The sequence below is a fragment of the Neodiprion fabricii genome, chromosome 1, assembly GCF_021155785.1.
Source record: "Neodiprion fabricii isolate iyNeoFabr1 chromosome 1, iyNeoFabr1.1, whole genome shotgun sequence".
NCBI classification, from domain to species: domain Eukaryota; kingdom Metazoa; phylum Arthropoda; class Insecta; order Hymenoptera; family Diprionidae; genus Neodiprion; species Neodiprion fabricii.
The window spans coordinates 38,855,475-38,877,412 of record NC_060239.1 but is presented as its reverse complement, the minus strand read 5'-3'; the positions used below and the strand labels follow the sequence as shown (position 1 = coordinate 38,877,412).

Below are 21,938 nucleotides of genomic sequence, written 5' to 3'. Positions count from 1 at the left end.
TACGATGTAAAAGTTGGGGAAAATAAGATTGAAATTTTTAGTCTATGGAAGAAATAAATTTTATTTATTTTTCGTTCTTCTTTACAGAAAATCGGAGGCTGTTGTTTGTAAATTAATAGTCAGACGGTAAAAGTTAGTTACTAGTTAATATTAAATGTATTAGTATTAGTGTGTAAAAAAAATTGTCAACAATCAGGTGAATATTTTGTGAAAGTTTACTAGAAAAGTTTTATTTTCAGGCTGGAATACCTCGAAAACTCGGAGAATATCAGATTACAAAAGGCGTACGATCCCTGTAATCACTTAAGGTCGATCACATTTGCGCGAATCGCAGCGTAAACCAATAATTAGTTACCGTTGTCACCTGCAGAGTCGACTACGACTTCAGTAGGCGTTGCTCTGGACTCTCCCAGGTAATTCATGGCAGCAACTTTGACCTTATATCGCTGGTCGGCTGGCTGAACCGTTATTCGAATCTCTTCTATTGTCCAGATGTGTACAGCTAGAATCGATCATTCGGTGAGGATTGGGTAAAATACCCATGAATTTTTAAAGAATTTTTTCGTTATTCTGAAATTTCCGTTTTCGAAAATTTGTAAAGACTGTATTCACGAAACTATTCGCTTGAGGCCCCAGAAAATTGTTGATTATAACGTACCTACAACGTTTATACGAACACGCGTCCAAGATTCACAATTTGTCCTCAATTTTTCAAAATTTAAAATTTAATTATCTTATCGTCTTTATTGTGATTTATTTTTTCCGATTTTTATCTCATGACAAAGTATTCAATGTTGTCGACGAGACCAACTTGTGGTTGAGAATGTGTAGCCAATACATCATTAAATGCATAATTAAAATAAAGTCATTTCAAACGTTACCCAGTCTTGTCCAATTCATGCCGGGTGTGTCTAGCTTAAAGTACACCCGGTACTTGAATCCTGGCCCATTATGCTCTATCTCGGGCATTATGGTCCATCGAATCACAAGTTTCTGTTCCTTGGTTACCGTGCCTCTGACATCGTCTGGATTTTTGTAAGGCACGTCTGGCGGAGTTGTGCAAGCCTTGCTGGGTAACGACGGTAACGACTTTCCTGTACAACGTTTTGAATCGATTACGATAGAACTCATCCGATGCTTGACACTAACAACGGTAGAATTGACCAAATGCCGTACCGATCTCGTTCCACGCAACAACCTGAAACGTGTAATTGGCCCAGGGCGATAGAGGCACGGTGTAGATTTGTGCTGTGGCTGAAACATTCTCCCGCGCAATTTGCCACCTTTCAGGAGTGAAGCTAGTTTTAAATTGTATGGTGTATCCCAAGATATCGGCAACTCCGTTGTTACCCATTGCAGGGACCCAATGGATATCGGCTTCGTTTCTTCTGCAATTTACCACTTCCAGGCGAGGAGGCTTTGACACATTTTGAAACATCAATGTAGCTCCAGCCTTTGTTTCGTCTAACTCTGTGCTAGCCACGCAAGTGTATGTTCCTAAATCTGATTCCCTAATCTCTGTAACAGTCAAGGAATTATCGATGCTCTTGATGACCCTTGACTCCGTATCAAAATCTATCTGCTTTCCATTCCTCAGCCAGTCAATTGACACTTTCAAACTTGAATCTGACACAGCGATACACCTAAAACAGAGATTTCAATTACTCGTGTACTGAAAAATGAAGAGCGGTTTTTTAAACAATAATTAAACCTAAACGATGACTTTCAAATCGTTTGACGGAATGAAAGCTTCTGAACTGTTTGGAAAAAGTTGAGGACTACTTGTTTGTTTTTTTTTTTACTAATACAGTAACGCACCTGAACTTTGCTGTAGAACCAACAGCGCTTTCGTAGTTTTTAGGTTTTTCAATGATGGTAGTGTGATTTTTCACAACGAGGTTAGCAGAGGCTACAACATGGCTAAATCTGTTGAATACATGACACGTGTAGGGATCGGCATCGCGACGGTTGACATAGCTAATTACGAGGTCCCCGGATTCAAGGGTTCTGTATTTGTGTCCACGTAATGGCCAACTCCCTATGCGCCATTCGAGTCGAGGTTTGTAACCACCCAAATAGCGGCAGGTAAACCTGACGGTTTTCCCAACGACGGTCGTCTGATTGCTTGGCGGGTGTGTAATTTCTGGTTCTGGAGCCGTGAAGTCGACATAAACTTAATCTTTGAATATAACAAAGTAAAACAACGAGCTAAGGCTAAGGTTGACGACGAGTTAAAGTCAAATGAATTAACTGGCAATAAGCGCGGTCAAGCAAGCATACATGATAGTTCCATATCAATTTTGTCTCTGAATGATTCTCTGTGTAGGAAAGTAGTTTCCAAGTTTTCAGAAGGACATACTCAACACGGATACTTGCAGAATCGCCAATGCGAGAGGTACGGCTGAGTCCATATTGAACTGCATTATCCTGGTGTACGATTGGTTGTATCTAGAAATGGAATGCTGAAAACATTGACGAATGCACAAAGTTGGAACTTTGCCAACTCCCTAGGATTGAATAAGTTGGGGTTTTATTAACTGGTATTTGATAGGTATGGAGGCTAAAGAAAAGAAATCCACTCAAAAACCTACTTTTACCAAACTCAAATTTATTTCTTAATCGAAAAAAAAGAGATTCTCGATATTCTTGGCCAGTGCTGTTCTAAACGTAATCTAATCGTAGGTGCTGGTTGAAATCGATATCGATAAGTTCTAATTAATTGAGCCATTAGGCTACGAGCAAAAAATTGATGCATTTAATTAGTTTCCAAACTCTGGTAAGTCACCGAGAAACGTGCCAATTATTGAATGGGATACGAGTGTATAAATTAAAAATTTAATGTACGTTTTTATCACATAATTGCATATTTTGAAATTAAACTTTATGTTTATGATGTACTTCTCTAGTTGTTTGAGCGTGAACGACCAAAAATGAAGGATCTCACGAACATCATAACTTTGACAACAAAATGGGTTACGTCTATATAAGGATGACTGGTATTAGTCAAAGTACGTAGTGAAGTTATGGCGACTTATTGTTAGTATTGACGATGCAGTGAATTTCTTTAACAATTCTAAAGCTGCAATAATCAATCGATGTTAAGCACATCGAGGCTATGAACTTGAATTTAGTTAGGAATCTTTCGTCGTCACTAAATAACACAATGCATTGAAATGTACCGGAGCTTTGGATTGTTATGTAGAGAGTATAGAACAAATGCTTACCTCAAATCCGCCCGGATCTCAAATTTGCTAAATCAACTCGCAATATCAAGACCACGAAACGAATCTATCGAGTGGAGAAGTCACCTGCTTTCTAATCAATTGCAGGCGAAATTGGTACCTTGCTCTTGCGAAACGACGATCAAGCTCAGGACAAGCCAGGCGTCACTCTGTCCGTGATGTTAGCATCTACGGTATGTGCGTCGTGCAAAAATCCCCCCCACTGGACCCCTAATTACGACTCCAATCTCACTCATTCAATGATGCGTCGTTTATTTGGTAGCCGGAAATCGTCATTACAGGGTAAGAGGTGCAGTTATTGAGACTGTAAGGATAAGTGTTTGCCTAATTATACCGGTACCACAATTACTTTTCCATGTACTGTAACTGCCTGTATCGATCTATAGTGTCGTTAAGAGGAACCGTACACTGCGAAAAATATTTGCTGGATTCAAAGAAATCTTTCTATATTATTTAAGCCGAGCGGTGCTGGAAGAGTAAAGTTCTCCCTCGATTAAATTCAGTCATGATATTTCTGCTTCGTACATTTGTTAATTATTAGCAAAAATATATAAGTACTTCATTAAAAGTTTCAAACGTGTGAAAAAAAAAGTAGGTTTCAGGTGATATGTGAAGTTCGACAAGTGCTGGGTGTTATTGTTTAATCGTAAATTGCGCACGAGTTCAAGGGCAAAGTTAATGTTTGAAATTTACACTGCATGGTCATTTAATTGGAAAAAATGTTTACGATCATATAGAAAATGCCTATTTTAATAACCTTCTTCTTGTCTCAACGTTGGTCAATTCCGTTCTACGTCAACGATCAGAAAATTATAAGCATATTAATAGTCAAAGATGCTCGCTTGATTCTTTTGCAGTGGTCGACGTCTGCATGATTTCTGGTGCTGAAGCCAAGACGTTAACAGAAACGTCCTTGTAAACATACCCCAGAGAGTTCGTAGCGTTACATCCATAGTTCCCAGTGTCATTCCTGACCAAGTTCTCAATGACAATCGAATTCGCAGATACTTTCCTCCTCGGATTATACGTCGACTCCTGAAGAGGCTTCCCGTTATGGATCCACCTGATTTTTGGTCGAGGAACACCACCAGCCTCACATCTAAACTCCACGCTTTCGTTATCCCTTGCAGTAATGATTTCTGGTTCAACAGTGAAGTAAGGAAGAGATTGGATTTGGAGGTTGATCGAGTACGACTTTGGATCACCAACTCCGTTCGATACGTCGCAAGTGTACGTTCCCTCATCCTCAAATACAATATGCCTTATCAACAACGATTTTCCGTGACTTCTCAGCGTCATACGTTCGCTGGTTTCCAATATTTCACCGTTTTTCTTCCATATTATCTGCGGTACAGGCGTCCCACCAAAAATGCAGTACAATTTGACCGTTCTGCCTCGTAAAGCAACCTCGTTCTTTCTGGTAACATACTGCTGGACCGGCTCCCGTGTGTTATTGTTTGCTGGCAACCTGGTCCGCTGAACATTCAGTGAGACTAGCGGAGCCAACTTGTACTCGGTCCAGAACTCCGAACTGACTGCACAAACGTAAGAAACTTTGTCTGAAGCGTCGTTTGTAGTCACGTTAGTGAACCAAAGATTTCCGTCAGGATCTGGAGTCCTTCTGGAGTCATTGATCAAGGCTATGCTTCCGTTTTGATACTGTTTCAGCCAGTATATCAGCGGCTTGGGTGTTCCTGTCGGAGACTGGCAAGTCAGTTTGAATGGGTCTCCCTCGTTTGCAGTCACTATGACCGATTGGACGTCCTTCGGATAGTTGAGTTCCGCTTTCCGCACGAATACCGAATTCGATATCGCTGTTCCCAACGCGTTTTCCGCTATGCATTGATACTGACCTACGTCTTCGTCTCGCGGTCTCGATATCACCAATGTTCCTTTACCATGCCGCTGCGAGATATGAATCGGGTACTTTTGCCACTCAAAATGTTTTCCGTTCTTCTTCCAATGATACCTACAGTTTGATTGGCATAACGTTGACTCAACTATTTTCTTCCGTTACAAGATGTGTCATTCATATTATGCCAAGTGACACTTAAAAAGGGTGTTTTTTAGTAGGGTGGTTTATTATGGTTCCTTACAAGTGTAAGACATCTTTTTACTCTAGTCGCAGAAACATGCTCATTTTAAAAAACAAATAACATTACCCAGTTTTATAAAATTAAAGGATGGTTTTACCCAATTGATGGAAAGTTTTTTGTGGAAGTGTTTCTCTATCCTTAATGTACGTATATTTTTAACTTACGTGGGTGCAGGGTTGCCTTCAGCCTCACATTCTAGGATAAACTCTCTGCCTTTTACCATTGGTTCAGCGGTTTGAAAGAACTGCTCATCTGTTGGCGGTTGCTTCGTTATTTTTGGTGGATACTGTACTGCAAATAGATGTATTCACTCGGGGTCAAGAAGTACAGCAAACAACTCTATCGCCTATACGTTATCAACTTGTATCAGTGGATGGCGCTTTGGTCTCTGCCATGTGTTAAATTCTGAATTTAAAAAAACCGAGAACTACAGTTACGTAGAAGATAAATTACTCGCATAATAGTAGCTGCAAGCATGCATGACACGTTGACATTTAAATCATTAATTAAGTTCCATTATATGTTCCACTCTGTAAAAAAATCTATTAATGATTATTCGGCGTTTCTTGACTATGGAATACATGGAATAAGAACGAATGACAAGGTTGCATTTTCAATTTCGTCCTCTTCTAAAGCAATCATTAGTATCGTAAAACAAGTATAAACTGTATCTGTACTTACTTTGCGCATATACTTGCAGAATCGTAATTAGCGCGAGGAGTAAGATTGAGGCCATAGCGAAACGTTCCATCCTAATACGTTATAACCGTTAGTTTTTGAAGATTTGAAATTAAATAAAAGAAAAAAATAAACATTATCAATTGTAAAAGTTTGAAAAGGCTATTGCCTTATATGTAATAGATTTTGTACGAACAACATGTGCGACTGCTATGAAATGTGGTAGAAAAAAGCGCAACTGTAAGCTTAATGACTAACCCTCGCAGAAGTACAGAATTTAAAGAAATTAAAAAAAAAATAAACCATTGATATCATCATAGTTACTAATTACTAACCGGGGCTCCAGATTTATACGAAACAATTTCTTACCTCGAGTTGAGCCCTGAGAATATAAGGTCACCGATTCACGATGCTTGTGATTCAACCATCTGCGGTATTAGTGCGTTGTCAGAAGATGCCCCCTTCCTCCTAAATATTGCTGTTGATCTTTCGCTCGGTCTATTTCGATGTTGCAGTGTACTTCCGTCGATTGTTGGAAATTGTCATTACGTGCCACAAATCGCTTGGCGCTTCGCCGTGCTTTGACGAGCGTTTCATTTAGTCGTCGTAAGGATTCCAGCTCACACGCAAAAGCAGCTTTCTACCTGATTCGTAGTTATATTGGTCGACTGCACAATTAAGTGATCGTACGGCAAACGTGAATCGTATGCAAGCTTGTCAAGAACTGTGCAGTTATTTTGTACCAGCGTCAATTGGATTAGACGCTCAATTATTTAACAAGCATTTTTATTGATACTTCATTTGACTAGTTTTTCAAATAATTATAATCCGCTCTTGTGTGAGAAAATATGCTTACATTCAGTAGCAAAAACTTAGAGGTTTATGCATGCTTTAAAGCTACTGTAATTCCGGCGACACTCGAACTTCTGACGAACTGTGAACGCGTTCAAAGGAAAAGTCGACATTTTAGATTCATATACCATTGTTAATTAAATGAAAGAAATACATTCTTTTAAAACGTATACATAAAATATTATTATTTTAATTATTTTTCCTTCAGGCAAATGTTACTCGGCCCACTTTCACTGCACCAACCGGCGGAAAATTCTGAACGACTTATTAGTCATAATAATCTGCTGCGTCCGCGCTGTCGGTTGATTGTTCGATAAAATACCTGAAAAATGGTTGTAAAAAAGTGAGATAAAATTATAAAGTATCATCGAATGATTCTTAATTCAATGTATAAATCGGTATAACAACATTTGGCCAATACTACTTACTCTTCACCTTCCCCGGCTCTCGTTGCGGCTCGAATATGGATTCTGTACGTAGTGTCCGGTGTCAATCCACGTAGCTCGACGCTAGTGGCTTCTGGGTCAGCGACGGACGGCCTCATCTCAAGAAGGGGTCCCACTTCTGTGCCTGAAACGGTTTGATAGGAAATTCTGTACCCTGTGAGAATTCCATTGGGGTGTTCGGGCTTCGACCAGGTTAAATTGAGCGCGTCAAATCCCAGAGGATTTGCGTCGAACGATCGGACCATTCCTGGAACTCCCTCAGGTGTTTCAAAGCTGAGCGTATCCGACGGTGGGCCGTAGTACCTATCGCAGATAATTGAAAACATTGAATCAAGAAGCTGGTCATCATCATTTCCTCAACTTTTCCTCGATCCGTACCATTTATTGTATGCAAGAATCCTGACGTAGTTTCTGCTGAATGGTACCAATTTTTTTAACAAATATCTACTCGCGCCCTTGTTTACATGTCTCTCAGTCATATTTTCCTCAGAACTCTTGTCTGTCCACGTCTGGATTTTGTAACCCAGAAATTTTCCCCTAATCGACTCCTCTGGTACGGGGTTCCATGAGAACAATGCACTCGTACTTCCGGTTACATTCAACAGTGTGAAGTTCCCTGGAGCTTCTTGCGGCACTGTGTGAGAACGAAACAAAGAGCAATTGGTTAGAAAGAATAAAATCGACGACGGCTTACACATGGACCATGCTTGCCTTACATTAACTTGTAGAAACGCAGTGCGAACCGATAATTACCGTCTTCTCCTGAGTAACCGAAGACTTCATTCACCGCCACCCTTGACTCTCCTTGGTTATTAATGGCCACAACTTTGATCTTGTATCGCTGGGCCGTTGGCAGATTATCTACCTGAAGCTTGTGCAATTTCCAGTTGTTTATATCTTTAATAGTCCATTCTGCACCGTCTATGTCACGTTTATAGAACACTCGGTACTTGAACCCTGGCCCATTGTGCTCTGTGCGAGGCATCAGGGTCCATTTAATGACCATATTATGTGGATTTGTACCCGCAGCTCTGACGTTCTTCGGGTTGGTATGAGGGACGTCCGGTGGAGTGGTACAAGTCTCGCTGTATACCGATGGTAACGACACTCCTGTGTTCAAGTAAAAGCTCGATGAAAATTCATTTCCCAACGTTACATGAAAACCGGTTAAATTCAACAATCGATGCCTTGTTCTCACCTATTTTGTTCCATGCCAAAACGCGAAAGGTCGTATTGGTCCAGGGCGTCAGTGGCACGCTGTAGGTTTGCATTGTGGTCGGAATATCGTCCTTTGCAACCTCCCACGTATCAGGGTTGAAACTGGTGTTGGATTGGATGGTGTATCGCAGGATGGGAGCTCTGTTGTCACCCGTAGAGACCCAACGGATGTTGGCTTCTTCTTTTCCGCACTGTATTCCCTCTAACCGAGGTGCGTTTGGCACATCTTGGACTGTCAATGTAGCTTCAGCGCTTGTTTCATCTAGCTCGGTGCGAGCAACACATTTGTACGTTCCAGAATCTAATTCTATAATATTTGTAATAGTCAATGAATTATCGTTGCTCTTGATGAACCTTGGCTCCATGGCGAAATCTATCTGCTCTCCGTTACTCAGCCAGTCAATGGTCAGAGTCAAACTTGAATCTGTCACAGCGTTACAACTGGAACACAGATTTGATTAGTTTAAACTAAAAACTGCAATACAATTGAATTTAGCTATTTAAATCAGGCAATGTGGTACTCGAATCTAATACAATAATAGAAACTTTTGAACTAGTTGAGAAGAAATGAGGAATATTCTTTTTTTTAAATACGAAAATCATGCACCTGAATGTTGCTGTAGATCCGGCAGCGACTTCGTAGTTTTCAGGTGCCTCAGTGATGGTCGTGTGTCTTTTCACCACAAGAATACCAGAGGCATTATCATGGCCAAAATTGTTGGACGCGTAACATGTGTAAGTCCCAGCATCAAGGAAGTTGACATTTCTAATTTCGAGGTCTCCAGTTTCAAGGGTTGTGTACCTACCTCCAGTGAGTTCTACACCGTTTCTGATCCATTTGACTTCAGGTTCAGGAACACCGGTAACGCGGCAGGGAATCTGAACATGTTTCCCATCTACGGTCGCCTCATTGGTAGGTGGCCGTATAATTTCTGGACCTACATCAATGATTTTTATATAATCAACGATTATCGCCGTCATAATTACCACGATAAAATCTATTTATAAAATAGTATAATAAGTGAAATTCATAAGTATAAAATGCAAGTAAAGTAAGCTTACTTAGAGCAGATACATGCAGAATCGTCAATGCGATGGGTACGATAGAGAACACGGTGAGATGTGTCATCCTAGTATATAATTTCCAGAGTCTAGAAATGATATGGAAAAAAGTGGTATTTTGAGTAATTTCTTTAAATCTATAATTTTTGAATATTCACAAATTGTTGTACAATATAAAACATTCGATTATTCCAATTTGTTTTACTCAAGTTCACGATTAATGATTACACAAACCTGCAATGGTTTTCTCCCAGCAAAACTAAGTAGTAATTTCGGTAGGTATTAGGTACGAATCTGTGAGAAAAATATTTGAAAAATTCTATCACATAAATTTTCTGATAAATTTTATTTTCTCTTTTCTACCTTGCATAAAAATAAATCTCGATTTGCTGTAAAAAAACTAGCGTTATATTTTAATTCAATATACCTAAATACTTTCAAAAAAGCATAATTCCTTTTAGGGGGAAATTAGAAGTTAAATTTCACAGGCCTGTGTCATTCTAGTTAGTCTCGGAGTTCTATCAACACGTATTATCCGGACGACGGCGACTTTTAGTTCGTATCATCCGAGCTGTTGATCACGTCTTTTAGTGAAGCTATAGTGAATCAGTTGTGGAAGTTACAACCGCAACACGTGATGGTCAAAAGTTTGGAAAAGGGACGCAACGTACTTTACTTGCCCTCTTTTAGATTTCCCTCCTTTACCCCCTTTACTTATTCACCATATCGAACGATAGAAGAAACAGTGACGTAACTGTAACTATGTTTGAGTTCCAAAAACTGCCACGGGTCAAGGTTCAGAAGAAGATATTTCACAATCGTATCTTAACCGGACTATCAGCTACGGGAACGATAAACAAATCGGAAAATTGAAGACAAGTTCCATGTTTAAAATCCAATTTTCATAGATGTGTAGAATTTGACACTTGACCATAAGATTTCAGCACAGCAAATCATAGATGTATTCATGGTGAAGAGAGAAAGTAATGAACTTGACCGAAACGAGGTCCGTGACCCACGGTCTTTCATGTTTCAGACCCGACTATAGTTATTGGAGTACATAAATATTCGATTGAGTTCATAATAGTTTTACACAGTGAGTAGAAAACAAATCCTTACCTCAAATTGGACCATGAAAATTCAAGTACATCGATTTATTCCACAAAATCACGACCAAAAATTGAATCTGTATAGAGTTACGGAGTAACGTTCTTTTTAATCGCTTATATAATGTAACATAGTCACGGACGAAATAAGATGTGTTACGGCCTTGCGAAGCGGCGATCCGCTTGTAGTACAAGTATAAGCGATTTTTGTATCGTGCGTTAAGATATCCCCTTCTTTTCCTATCCTATCCTATCCCAGCCTAGCCTAGCCTATCGCAACTTATTAACGCTGTGCACTTTCATTGCAAACAGCTGAAAATTGTCTTATCGGCTACATCCCACTTATACAAATATATCGTTATAGATGGTGAAGTTATCATATTAAGAACCATGGACGTGACTTCGAGCATGGTAAACAAAAGTGACCCTCTTCCAGTTCCTTACATTTGATTAATTCTATTTGGATAGCATGATTGTGGTTGATTTCGAATGACACATAGTTTTTGTTGTTCGATTTTTCTTCTTTCAATCGTAATTTAAAAACTGACGTCTTTGTATTATGGCAGAAATATTAAATTTATTTTTTTACAATAATTAATCCTAGAAACTTACATAGAAAAATGGTACTAGGATCTTATAACCTTTCACTCATGGTTATGAGTTATAATAAAAATTTCCTTTAATGTTCATTACAGTTCATTATACACTGAAATCTAGTGTTTTTCGTAGCTTTCTAATAGAATATTCGATTAGGTTAAAGAAAATACTTCAATTTATTAGGAAATCATTTTATTATTGGAACGCAACGTAAGTACAAAATTAATTAATTTCGAACATACTCGCCAGTGCCCGACACGACACGACACGAACAATAGTTTCGGCTGAGCCGAAGTTTCGGCCAATTACTGAAATCGGAACTTCGGTCGGTCTGTAGTTACAAGTAACGCTCTTCGCTAATTTGTATGTATGTACGTTGTACTTACAAGAATGCACATCGACAGTTCTAAAAACACCTTTCTTTTGTATTTCAGTACAAAATCGAGTATCAATAGAGCGTGTGAAAAGTGAATTTTTCGCGTGGCAAATATATCGAAACGATTCTTGTCCGTCTCCGCGGTGATTCGAGATGTTCGAAATTCAAAAGTCTAGTAACTTGTCGGCCCGCACGTGTGGCAGCAGTGACTCTTGGCCAGCCTGTCTCGTTGAACAGCAGGGAGAGCTAGTGGTGGGGTTGAGAATGACAAAGATGGCAGCAACCAGTGAAGAGCGGAGCGCTATGGAGCCTTCAGGTACAAATTCAGGGCAAAGTCAGCCAACCGATCGTTTAAAGATGCTCTACCCGATGGTGAACGAAGAAGAAACGCCGCTGCCGCGATCCTGGAGTCCAAAGGATAAGTTCAACTACATAGGCCTGTCGCAAAACAACCTCCGTGTCCATTACAAAGGTGAGTTAGCCATCCTCTGTCTCAAACTGCGATGCGTATTTCAAGGATATTTCACAAGCGATTTATTTTTGACACCACAAGTGTCACCTGGCCAAAAATCACTAAAAATTACCACCAAATTGCCATTTATTTATTTCCCAATCCGACGTATCCCTCGGCAATATCGATTTAAAATGGCAGGGTGCTTTTTCGTGAGTGTCAGTGACCTAAACAAAGGAATCAGCTGATCGCACCTATCTTGCGCTGTCGTCGTCCCTCGTTATTCCTTCACCCCCAACTCGCCTTTGTCGATCCGTATAATTCTCCCACTTTTCACCTGGGCACTTCAATTTTACCAGTAAATAACTCTGTCATTGAACAATTCTCTTATTTCGTAGCGAGCGAGGTTCTCTCCCCCCTCGTACCACCCCACGTCCCCCCCCCCCCCCCCTTCCCCCTTCCCTCCTCGCGACTACGGCTCACCAATCGCCACAAATATCAATTTTATTCGCCTCGGGAAAACGTGGACGAAAAATTGTGCGTAGACGCACAATGTCAATGACAGCTGTTCCCTGTCTCTATTCTTGCGTAGCGTAGCCTGCCTACATTCACGTTACTTAACATCAAATCTATCGCGCATTACTACTTCTGTTTGCCTTGTTGTTGTTGCAGCCCTGCGCAATGTTTTCAATCTACTTTTATTTTAGAAATTTAATTTTTCTGCACGATTCATCGGCTGCCATTGTGCTTGCGATTTTTATTCCCTCCTTCATCCTGCTTTCGCGAAAATTTCCGATCGGTTATTTACCGACGAATCAACCTCTCAACATCCGAAATCAGTCTTCATTCAACTATTTGTTTTAAAAACTATCGTATTATTGTTAATTTATTATTCAATAGCAAAATTTTCTCTCAGATTAATTCCATTGAAATATAATCACCATTGTGTCGTATATTTAACTCACCCTGAATTTAAACTATGCATCTTTCTACTAGAACCCTTCAAAATGCATTGTCTTTTTCGAAAAAATTTGCTTATTTATTTTACAGTTGTATGTATGTACGATTGTATTATTATGCGTATAGTTTTTAAACTGCGATATTATTATCGAAATACGACTCGTTGTTTAGGGAATTTTTGGTGAAGAAATTTCGGGGTAATTGTCCATAACGTATGTGTACCCATGAAGAAACAACGAAAATGTATTTTTTCAGTACATCATCACTGATCAAGAATTATTATCTTTATTATTTCATCAATTTTTTTGTATATTCGCAAGATTTTTAATTTATACAACGTAGTGTGTACAATTGAAATTCCTTGTCTTGTGAAAGTAATTGCACAGACTATTCCACTTGTACATATAAATGAATATGCATACTTGGGCAATCAAGTATAATATGTTTCGTGAAAACATGTTTGAACTCATTGCCAAATACTCATTGCCATTTGTGCGCATACATCGCAAACATTGGACTTGAAAACAAACGAATTTAAGGAAGAACGAAAAATACTTCATTCTTTGCTTCGTGAAAGAAAAACAATATGCGTATAAACAATAATTTCCCATTAGACTGTCAACCTACATTTATTATATTTCTTTTTTTTTATTTCAATCAATCGGTCATTTGTTTGAATAACGTTTGATATTTTCAAAAGATTTTGGTAACGTGGATGTAAAGTTGTGGTTGCTTGAGAGAGAAATAAATGAAACGTGTCAGACATCTGATGCAATCAAACTGCTGCTGCTTTACAGTCAACAATATTTCGAGTAGAGAAATAATACCGTTGAAAAAGCTTTATGTCTGAATTATGCGTATATTATTTCAAGTATTACAAGATATTTTATGTGAGCTTTCATAGAGATTGTTCACGAGCCTCTGCAGTTGCATTGATAAAGTTTACGCCTGACCTACTGACCTAATTGTCAAATGTCCGCACATACATGTGTCAGCCTTACAGCTATGTAATTTGCAACCACGTGTGCAAAGCTTATTATTGTTAACGTGTCACTGCAAGTAACTGCTAAATTTCGTACTTTTTTATACAGTAAGTTGATTAATTTTGCACCATCAATGTCATTTTGGAACAGTAATATTTGATTATCGGTAAATCAATACAAGTCTACTGCATTAGAAGAGCTCATAACAGAGTCATTTTATAACGTATTCTTCTGAAAATCGTCAAAATTAAAATTATCTGTAACCAAGCAACAGCTCAAGAATGTGACAAAGTATCAGCAGGAAGTTATTTCTTCATCGAAGGTCATACAAAGATAAGACTTAAACCGGTATCGCATGAATATTAGAGCGTTGCGGCGTACGCTGAGTGGCAAGCAGGTGTATCGCTTTTCGTGACTGCGACGTTTACTTGGTCTGACACTAAAAGCTGCAAATCTGAAAAACCTGTAAATTTCATGCATTGTCTTTCACTCCGATCCTCTTTTTTTGATCTCCTCTTCACGTCGCCTACTAAACTGAAATTGGATCTAATTAAAACTCAAGTTTTTGCCAATGGCATAGATTCAGATCGTCAGAATGCTAAAGACAGTTGAAAATTAAACCTTGGAATACTCAGTTGTGCATGTACGTAATATTCTCTGTATCGTTTCTTATCACGAGAAGTAAAATTCATCACAGACACATTTGGATTTTACTGGTACATACGCAGGAATTTATTTTCCAAAGTACAGGCTTTGTATCCCACGTACCGTTGATCAGTTTTCATCCTTCCTTTTCACTAGAGTTTTCATTATATATCCTATCGTGCTAAATGTAAAAGCAGTAACTGCAGATCAGTTCACACTGTGCTGGCGGCCGAATTAGCTCTCGTTGCTCGATACAAACTGGAGCAAACATGAAAATAAATAATGTGTATAAATTAAAACTAAATTTGAATGTCTGGTTCTACGGATTTTGTCAGAATATGATCCTGGGAAGCAGCCCTTACTTTCATTCGTATGTATTTCGACGAGTAATAATTACTTGAAGAAAACGCTTTTTGTAACTCGTTTTGGCTTAGTGGTGATCGGCATTTGACATCAAACATCGACGAAGTTAAATCATTGCGATATATTAAATTGGATGTTGTTGCGCTTGAGCACAGTAATAGAAAGCCCCTGAATATAGATGCAACTCTTCAATGCTGAAAATAATTGTTCTTCCTCAGGTTATGGAAAAACACATAAAGATGCAGCAAGCGTCCGCACTATGCATTCAATACCGGCAGCATGTGGCTTATATTATTTTGAAGTGAAAATAGTGAGCAAAGGTCGAGACGGTTACATGGGAATTGGTCTGTCCGCTCACGGCGTAAATGTAAATAGACTTCCTGGATGGGATAAAAATTCTTACGGTTACCACGGCGATGACGGGCACAGTTTTTGTTCATCCGGAACGGGTCAGCCGTATGGTCCGACATTTACAACAGGAGACGTTATTGGATGCGGAGTAAATTTGGTGGACAACACCGCTTTTTATACAAAAAATGGACATCATCTTGGAATAGCGTTCACTGACCTTCCTGTGAGTAACATTAAACACTGCTAGCTATCGTCATTGAACAATCGATTCTTGGGTCGCTCTTATACGAGTTCTCCTCATGATTTTCAGCCAAACTTGTATCCAACCGTCGGACTCCAAACACCGGGAGAGATCGTCGATGCAAATTTTGGTCAGGCTCCTTTCGTATTCGATATCGGTGACATGATCAATGAGCTGCGTGTCAGAACGCGATTGCAAATAATAGATTATCCAACGCCTGATCATGGCCAAGGACAATGGCAGTCTGTCCTACATAAGTATGTACAGCAGTATCAAGTCTATAAATAAACTCACTGAGAGTTAAGCAGTTTAAGCAGCTGATTTCTCACCAAATATCGCAGTGGCATTGTACATTACTCCTCGGGATCGGTGAATTTGTTTAGAATCTTTGTTAAAGAGGGAGTAGAAATTCTTAGCCAGGTTTTGAAAAAATTGCGCAAATCGATTTGGTTCTCTTTTCCATCTAGTTTTATCTTTTTAATTTATTTTCATAATCTGACGCAGAGTTTCTTTTTCCTTTGCTGTCACTAACCGCAATTCAGTTGCAGAAACAAGCGAGAAAGTTCGTCATTCGCTATTAACTCAATCTCGGTTTGCTCTATTATTATCTAATCAGCAAAAAACTGTTTCAAAATAACCAAAACTTCACGAGCATTCTCTTGATGTTGAGACAAAGACAGGTGAAGGAAATTGTTGAAATGTAGTCGCATTTTTTATTTTGTCCAACATATTGGTTTCGAGCAAGAACTAACGAATATCAATGGGGAATATTAATTATTGTATATATTTTTTCAGAATGGTATCGACGTATCTTGTCCATCACGGATATTGCGCGACTGCCGAAGCCTTTGCCAACAGCACTGGACAGGTCTTTGAGGAAGAGATAAATTCTATTAAGAATAGACAAAGTAGGTTTTTTTGAAACAAGCAAAGTACTTTTCTTATATTTCGTTTCCCATAAGAATTGTTATGACAAATTAGGCATAGTTGTTTTGTTTTGTATTTAGTGCAGCAAAATGTTTGAAAGAGATTAATATATGCTCCACGTATTTGGATTGTGTTTACAGGAATTCTAAAGTTGGTTTTAGCGGGACGAATGGGTGAAGCTATAGAGCTAACAACCAGGTTATACCCTGGTCTATTAGATCGAGATCCAAATCTTATGTTCGCCCTAAAGTGTCGTCAATTTGTCGAAATGGTAAATGGTAGTGATTCAGAGGTGTGCCAGACTAGCGGCAGCGAAAACCAAACTAGCGTTATACAATCGACCAAAGCGTATAATACAAAAACATCGACAAACGGTAGTGTAGAAGAAATGAACTTAAATAATACTCTGAATGGTGCTGGCGATCAACAAATCATCAATGGGCAAATCGAGGATGATGTCGACATGGAAGAAAATAGTCCAAATGGCATCAATGGTGTCAAAACTGGCAACGGATATCAAAATGGCGACCTAAACACTAACGGACACAAGTGTGAAAACGGGGGCTTTGAAGATATGGGTAAGACGAACGAATGTAATGTTTTTTTTCTAAGTCACGATTCTAATTATATGCCTTCCAATCATTGTTTAGTCAATCATTCCTCGACTATTTATGTATCTTTATCCGCTTATTTGCGTCACTGCTCATACTTTACTAAAATGTTTCTCAATTTATCTCTCGACTTTGCTTTCTTTCGCCAAATGAAAATCCTGGCAATTATTTTTATCAGTTCACAATATACGCATTGTATAATTAGTCGCTGTTCTATGTCTGTTGTGACAGAGGTAGACAATTCAAATCAAAATCAGCAACAAAATGGCAGTAGTAGTAACAACGTTGATAATCCGAGCAGTAAGAGTAACAAGAAATTACTGTGCGGAGGTAACAAACAGGCGGTCGAAAAGATGTTGGAATTCGGAAGGCAGCTGTACTCCCAGTCTATACACCTAAGGCAACAGCACGGTAAAAATGATGCGAATAAAAAAATGCTCCAAGATGCATTTAGCTTGTTGGCATATTCGAACCCGTGGAGTTCACCGGTAGGGTGGCAATTGAATTCCCAACAGAGAGAAACTGTCTGTGATAGGCTGAACTCCGCGATACTTGGTAAGTAATTAATTCTTCAAAGGAAATTAAAAATCAGAAGAATAGTAAGAAGAAGACTGATTGACTGCGTCTTATTGCAAAGACAAAATAACTATGCCGATTGTTTTTTTCATCCCCTTCTTTCGTTACAGAGTCCAGTAATCTACCGCGACGACCCCCACTTGAGGTTGCCGTGTCACATGCCAGAGAGTTAGTTCGCTTAATGTCAAGCGCGGGTCTTGGTGCCTGTGGTTTTGCTGTCGTGGATAATATTGTTCAATATTGACGGTCCCGACCCCTGCTCCACCGGCCGCCTCTTTTGCCCGCTCGAGTGTGGTGAGTGGATGTCTCCCTCTTATGTTTATTCATTTTTTTATTTTGTTTTTTTCCTTCATTATTCTCCTCTATCGATGATCAAGTCAACGCTAGAATGGAAGACAACGCCTGGTTTTAAAAAATTTAAAGGGTTGATAGTAATAATTCAAGATAAACAATGTTACTGTTCGCCCAATGTGATATTATACGGGGATTTTCAGGCAAAAATTTAGCCCGATTCGAACTGATGTTACATTATGTTGAACCGAAAACTGTTATCAATAAGTGAGAAGATGAGGATCAGTTCGTTTTGCGGTTGATTTTTTTTTTCTCCTGGATATCCCCTTAACTGATAAATTTCGAACAAATTCGATACTGAAATACCAGAGTTTCGGAATCTCACTTGTATCTTGATAATCAGTTTATTTTGAAGAGTAGTTTTAAACATTTCGTATACATTTAGTCAATGAGCATGCGGTCAATAATATGAACTTACAAATCTTAAGAGTAAAAAAATCTAGATAAAATATTTAATCTTCAAGATAAAGTTTAGATTTTTTGAATGAAATAGTGATAAGAATCGTCTTTTAGGGTACGAAGGCGAAACGTGGAGCAGATTGTTTTGCTAACTCAGCAACATCGCGACATCGCGTTCCTCTTCAGATAGAGCGATCCGATATATCGTCGATCTTGTTGTTATGGGCTCGATCTCACACTACAAACAACAATAAAATATTATATATATATATGTATACATACATTCAGACCTGCCAACCAAAACATAACGATACGGTTTTTTAGCTCCAAACGATAAATTGCTTTCTTAGAGATATAAAGATTAAAAACAAACGAAAAACCAACTAAAAAACGCATCTACGGTGACTGTCGTCATAGACCAATTTAATTTTTTTTTTTTTATCTTCACCTCGTTCCCGGATTCATCTCGTTCAAAATGTATCTTTTTTTTCTTTCGTTTTATCAATCGCAATTGATTGGCGAAATTCTCAAGCAGGCCGAGAATTAGCAAAAAATAATAAACTTATATTATCTTCTCACGTAGTGCTTTTTTTTTTTTTTGTTCCCTTATATGTCGTTATTTGTTTCTATTTTTTTTTCCGTAATATTCATCGATTGTGCCGATACAACGATGCGTTATACATTTTCGAAATGTGGCATTGATCGTTTATGACTTATAATTCCTTATTAAAAAGAAAATAATTTCTCACTGAATAGTTTTATACTTTATATACGTACGTTACGTTTATAATTTCACTGAAACGAACGAAGGAATAATGAATTTGAAATTGAAACGACTAGAAATTCTGGGGGCGAGGAACTATAAATAATGTTTTTTTAAAAAAAAGTACGAAAACAATACATTCATTTAGAGAGAAAAAAAAACAAAAAACTTCAATTGAACAACAAGTAAAAGAAAACAAGGTCTTATGTTTATATAACTAATATACGAGTACGATGACACCATAAAAGAGAAGCAAAAAAGAGAAACGAAGTGAAAGCAAGAAAAATTGATTACTTAACTATGAATCGAACCCGTTACTCTATACTAAGTAATTGTTTTTTATATGCGACATAGTATATTATTATATTGTATATTATTAAAAGAAAGTGATTTAAAGAAAAAAAAAAAAAAAGAGCAGACGAAGAAGAAGAAGAGACGATGAAGAATAATGTGAATACCGCATGCGGATAGGGGAGTAAAAGCGTGCGTTAAAATACAATAATTTACTATACCTATATGTATACAAAAAAGAAAAAATTGAATAGATTTACTCGAATCGAATGATTTTTAGTGGTTACGTTTTATGTACTGTATAGATAGATGAGCTATGAAGCGAATAATATGATATGGATATGAAAAATAAATACAATTAACGACATTTGAGAAGAATGGACAGAAATAGATAAAATCACGCAAAAGAATTGTAAACAAATTTCAAATATATTGTGATTCATAATTTTACGTGAAACTGTGCTAAGTGCGTCAGAAAGAAAAAAAATTTATATCGGTTTATCATATGCGAATTATTGAATATAGAGGATTATTATTATTATTATTATTATTATTATTGTCATTATTATTATTATCACGAGCAATCGATCATTTGAAGTACGTCGTATGTGATTCTCGTCTGCAATCGTTTGTTGTTTCTTGACGTATTATTATTATTTTATTATTTTCTTTTATTTTTTTTTTTTTTTTTTTTTTTTTTTTTAAATGAATTTTGTGTGCCCCATATAATGTTTATGTATTTTGCTCTCAAGAACGTCTCGTCCAGAATAATTTCATTAACGAGTTTAATAATTAATAAATTATAATTGTAACAATGCCCATTTAACCTGATGATTTTAATTTCTATGTTTTTATTATTAGGCATTACAGAAATATATACAATATTTGTTTAATATATTTTATTGATTCAATTTATTTTCATTAATCCCTTCGTTTATCTTTATTCCTGCGGGTCTTTTCCGTCCCTAAAATTTACTTATCTTCATATTTATAAGTGCAATACATATCACCCGTTTACTTTCACGCATTCCGAATAAAAAATCATTAAATACAAATTTTTTGAACAATCAACCGAGCGTAATAAAATTTTGAAAAATGATATCGTTTTAAATTTTACATGTACGTGGTCGGCGGCAATTTCATGCTAAAATTGCAAGATACGCACCGCTTTGTTTCGTAAAAATAAATAATCTAATCTGCGACAAATGTCGTGACATATTCGATATTGTAAAAAGTTTTAGAGAAATTACGGCAACAGAAATTTTCTGTTGTAATCTGTAGATTTTCACGTATTTCAATCCTTTTTTAAATCGTATGAAAATTTTTTTTTTTTATCGCAATTATATATTACCAACCGTTTTGTTCTTCAAACGCGTTCTTTATGCTTCGGTGTTTATAATATTACAAACACGAATCGTGAGAAAATTCGTAGTGATTCTAAATCAAAAATAAATGAAACTGTTGTTTGGAGAACGAAGAAGATTCTACAAGGATCTCGAACTTCCGTTGTGCATAAGTTTTAACTTTCACAAAGCACAGTAATCAGTACTGTTTGAAACGTTACTTACATCGCTGTAGAGATTATGCGAGGAGTGAAAACTTGTTACACACAATCGCGGTAATGTTTCCAGTACTCTGTATACGTGTGTATAACGCAATGCGAAATATCGTCTGGTTCTGATTTCGTTTCATTGTTTTGTATTGTTCGAAAGATTGTGTATCTCGAGTTTCTTTGTGCGTTCACCGCAGTTGTGAAAGAAAAAAAAAACAAGGTGGTAAGATATCTCTCCAAACGTTAGGAATGTCCAAACTCCTCGATTAACAATCCGTAATGTTTGATATCTTATCGTTAATTTCCTGTTACCTTCTACAATTTGCGGTGAGCGCAACTTCCGAATACGCAGTAGCAGCTGTATGTTTGAAAGAAAATAAAAACAGAGAAATAAAACGATGAATCGATCCTATTATAGATATAAAACAATAAAACGGATTCAGAATCTGACGGTTTTCATCGAGGGTTGCACTTTGTGAACAACACAAGTTTACGTAATACGTAGTACGAAATGTGAAAACAACGGTAAAAATTTATTGCGCATTAGAAGATTGCCCGTTCTTTGGAGAATTTTCCGAAATTCATGAAGAGTCGGTCCTTATGATGTGATCCAGCATATGATTCAATGTATCAAATGTCAATTAAAAGTGGTCGAAAATATTGTGTGAAAACAAGATGAGAAAATGTTTTTCAATGCCGGTATACATATACGGTGTAGTACACCTCAACTTTAAAGAATCCTGAAGATTTTTCATACGATGTAAATTTGCGTACAATTATCACAAAGTCTGCGAATTGTTT

General features: G+C 37.6%; 3 protein-coding genes across 3 annotated transcripts; 1 reads left to right on the top strand and 2 right to left on the bottom strand.

Annotated features, from left to right (window-relative positions):
- Positions 1 to 201: 201 nt before the first annotated feature.
- Positions 202 to 6,451, bottom strand: LOC124183822 (neuroglian-like). The gene is made up of 8 exons (XM_046572881.1): positions 6,386 to 6,451; positions 6,020 to 6,090; positions 5,503 to 5,629; positions 4,130 to 5,211; positions 1,819 to 2,152; positions 1,177 to 1,643; positions 882 to 1,094; positions 202 to 502 (listed from the first exon to the last, which is right to left on the bottom strand). Exons 2-8 carry the CDS (start codon positions 6,087 to 6,089, stop codon positions 348 to 350), a joined length of 2,448 nt encoding a protein of 815 aa, XP_046428837.1. The 5' UTR covers position 6,090; positions 6,386 to 6,451; the 3' UTR covers positions 202 to 347.
- Positions 6,452 to 6,980: 529 nt separating this feature from the next.
- LOC124186620 (neuroglian-like) lies at positions 6,981 to 10,893 on the bottom strand. The gene is made up of 8 exons (XM_046578460.1): positions 10,714 to 10,893; positions 9,595 to 9,683; positions 9,140 to 9,470; positions 8,513 to 8,973; positions 8,068 to 8,424; positions 7,693 to 7,948; positions 7,297 to 7,617; positions 6,981 to 7,190 (listed from the first exon to the last, which is right to left on the bottom strand). Exons 2-8 carry the CDS (start codon positions 9,659 to 9,661, stop codon positions 7,136 to 7,138), a joined length of 1,848 nt encoding a protein of 615 aa, XP_046434416.1. The 5' UTR covers positions 9,662 to 9,683; positions 10,714 to 10,893; the 3' UTR covers positions 6,981 to 7,135.
- A 916-nt stretch (positions 10,894 to 11,809) lies between these two features.
- LOC124186609 (ran-binding protein 9) lies at positions 11,810 to 20,063 on the top strand. The gene is made up of 8 exons (XM_046578452.1): positions 11,810 to 12,145; positions 15,294 to 15,649; positions 15,737 to 15,924; positions 16,463 to 16,575; positions 16,735 to 17,172; positions 17,437 to 17,760; positions 17,892 to 18,075; positions 18,646 to 20,063. The coding sequence occupies exons 1-7, from the start codon at positions 11,827 to 11,829 to the stop codon at positions 18,023 to 18,025; spliced, it is 1,872 nt and encodes a 623-aa protein (XP_046434408.1). The 5' UTR covers positions 11,810 to 11,826; the 3' UTR covers positions 18,026 to 18,075; positions 18,646 to 20,063.
- The last annotated feature ends 1,875 nt before the right edge of the window (positions 20,064 to 21,938 follow it).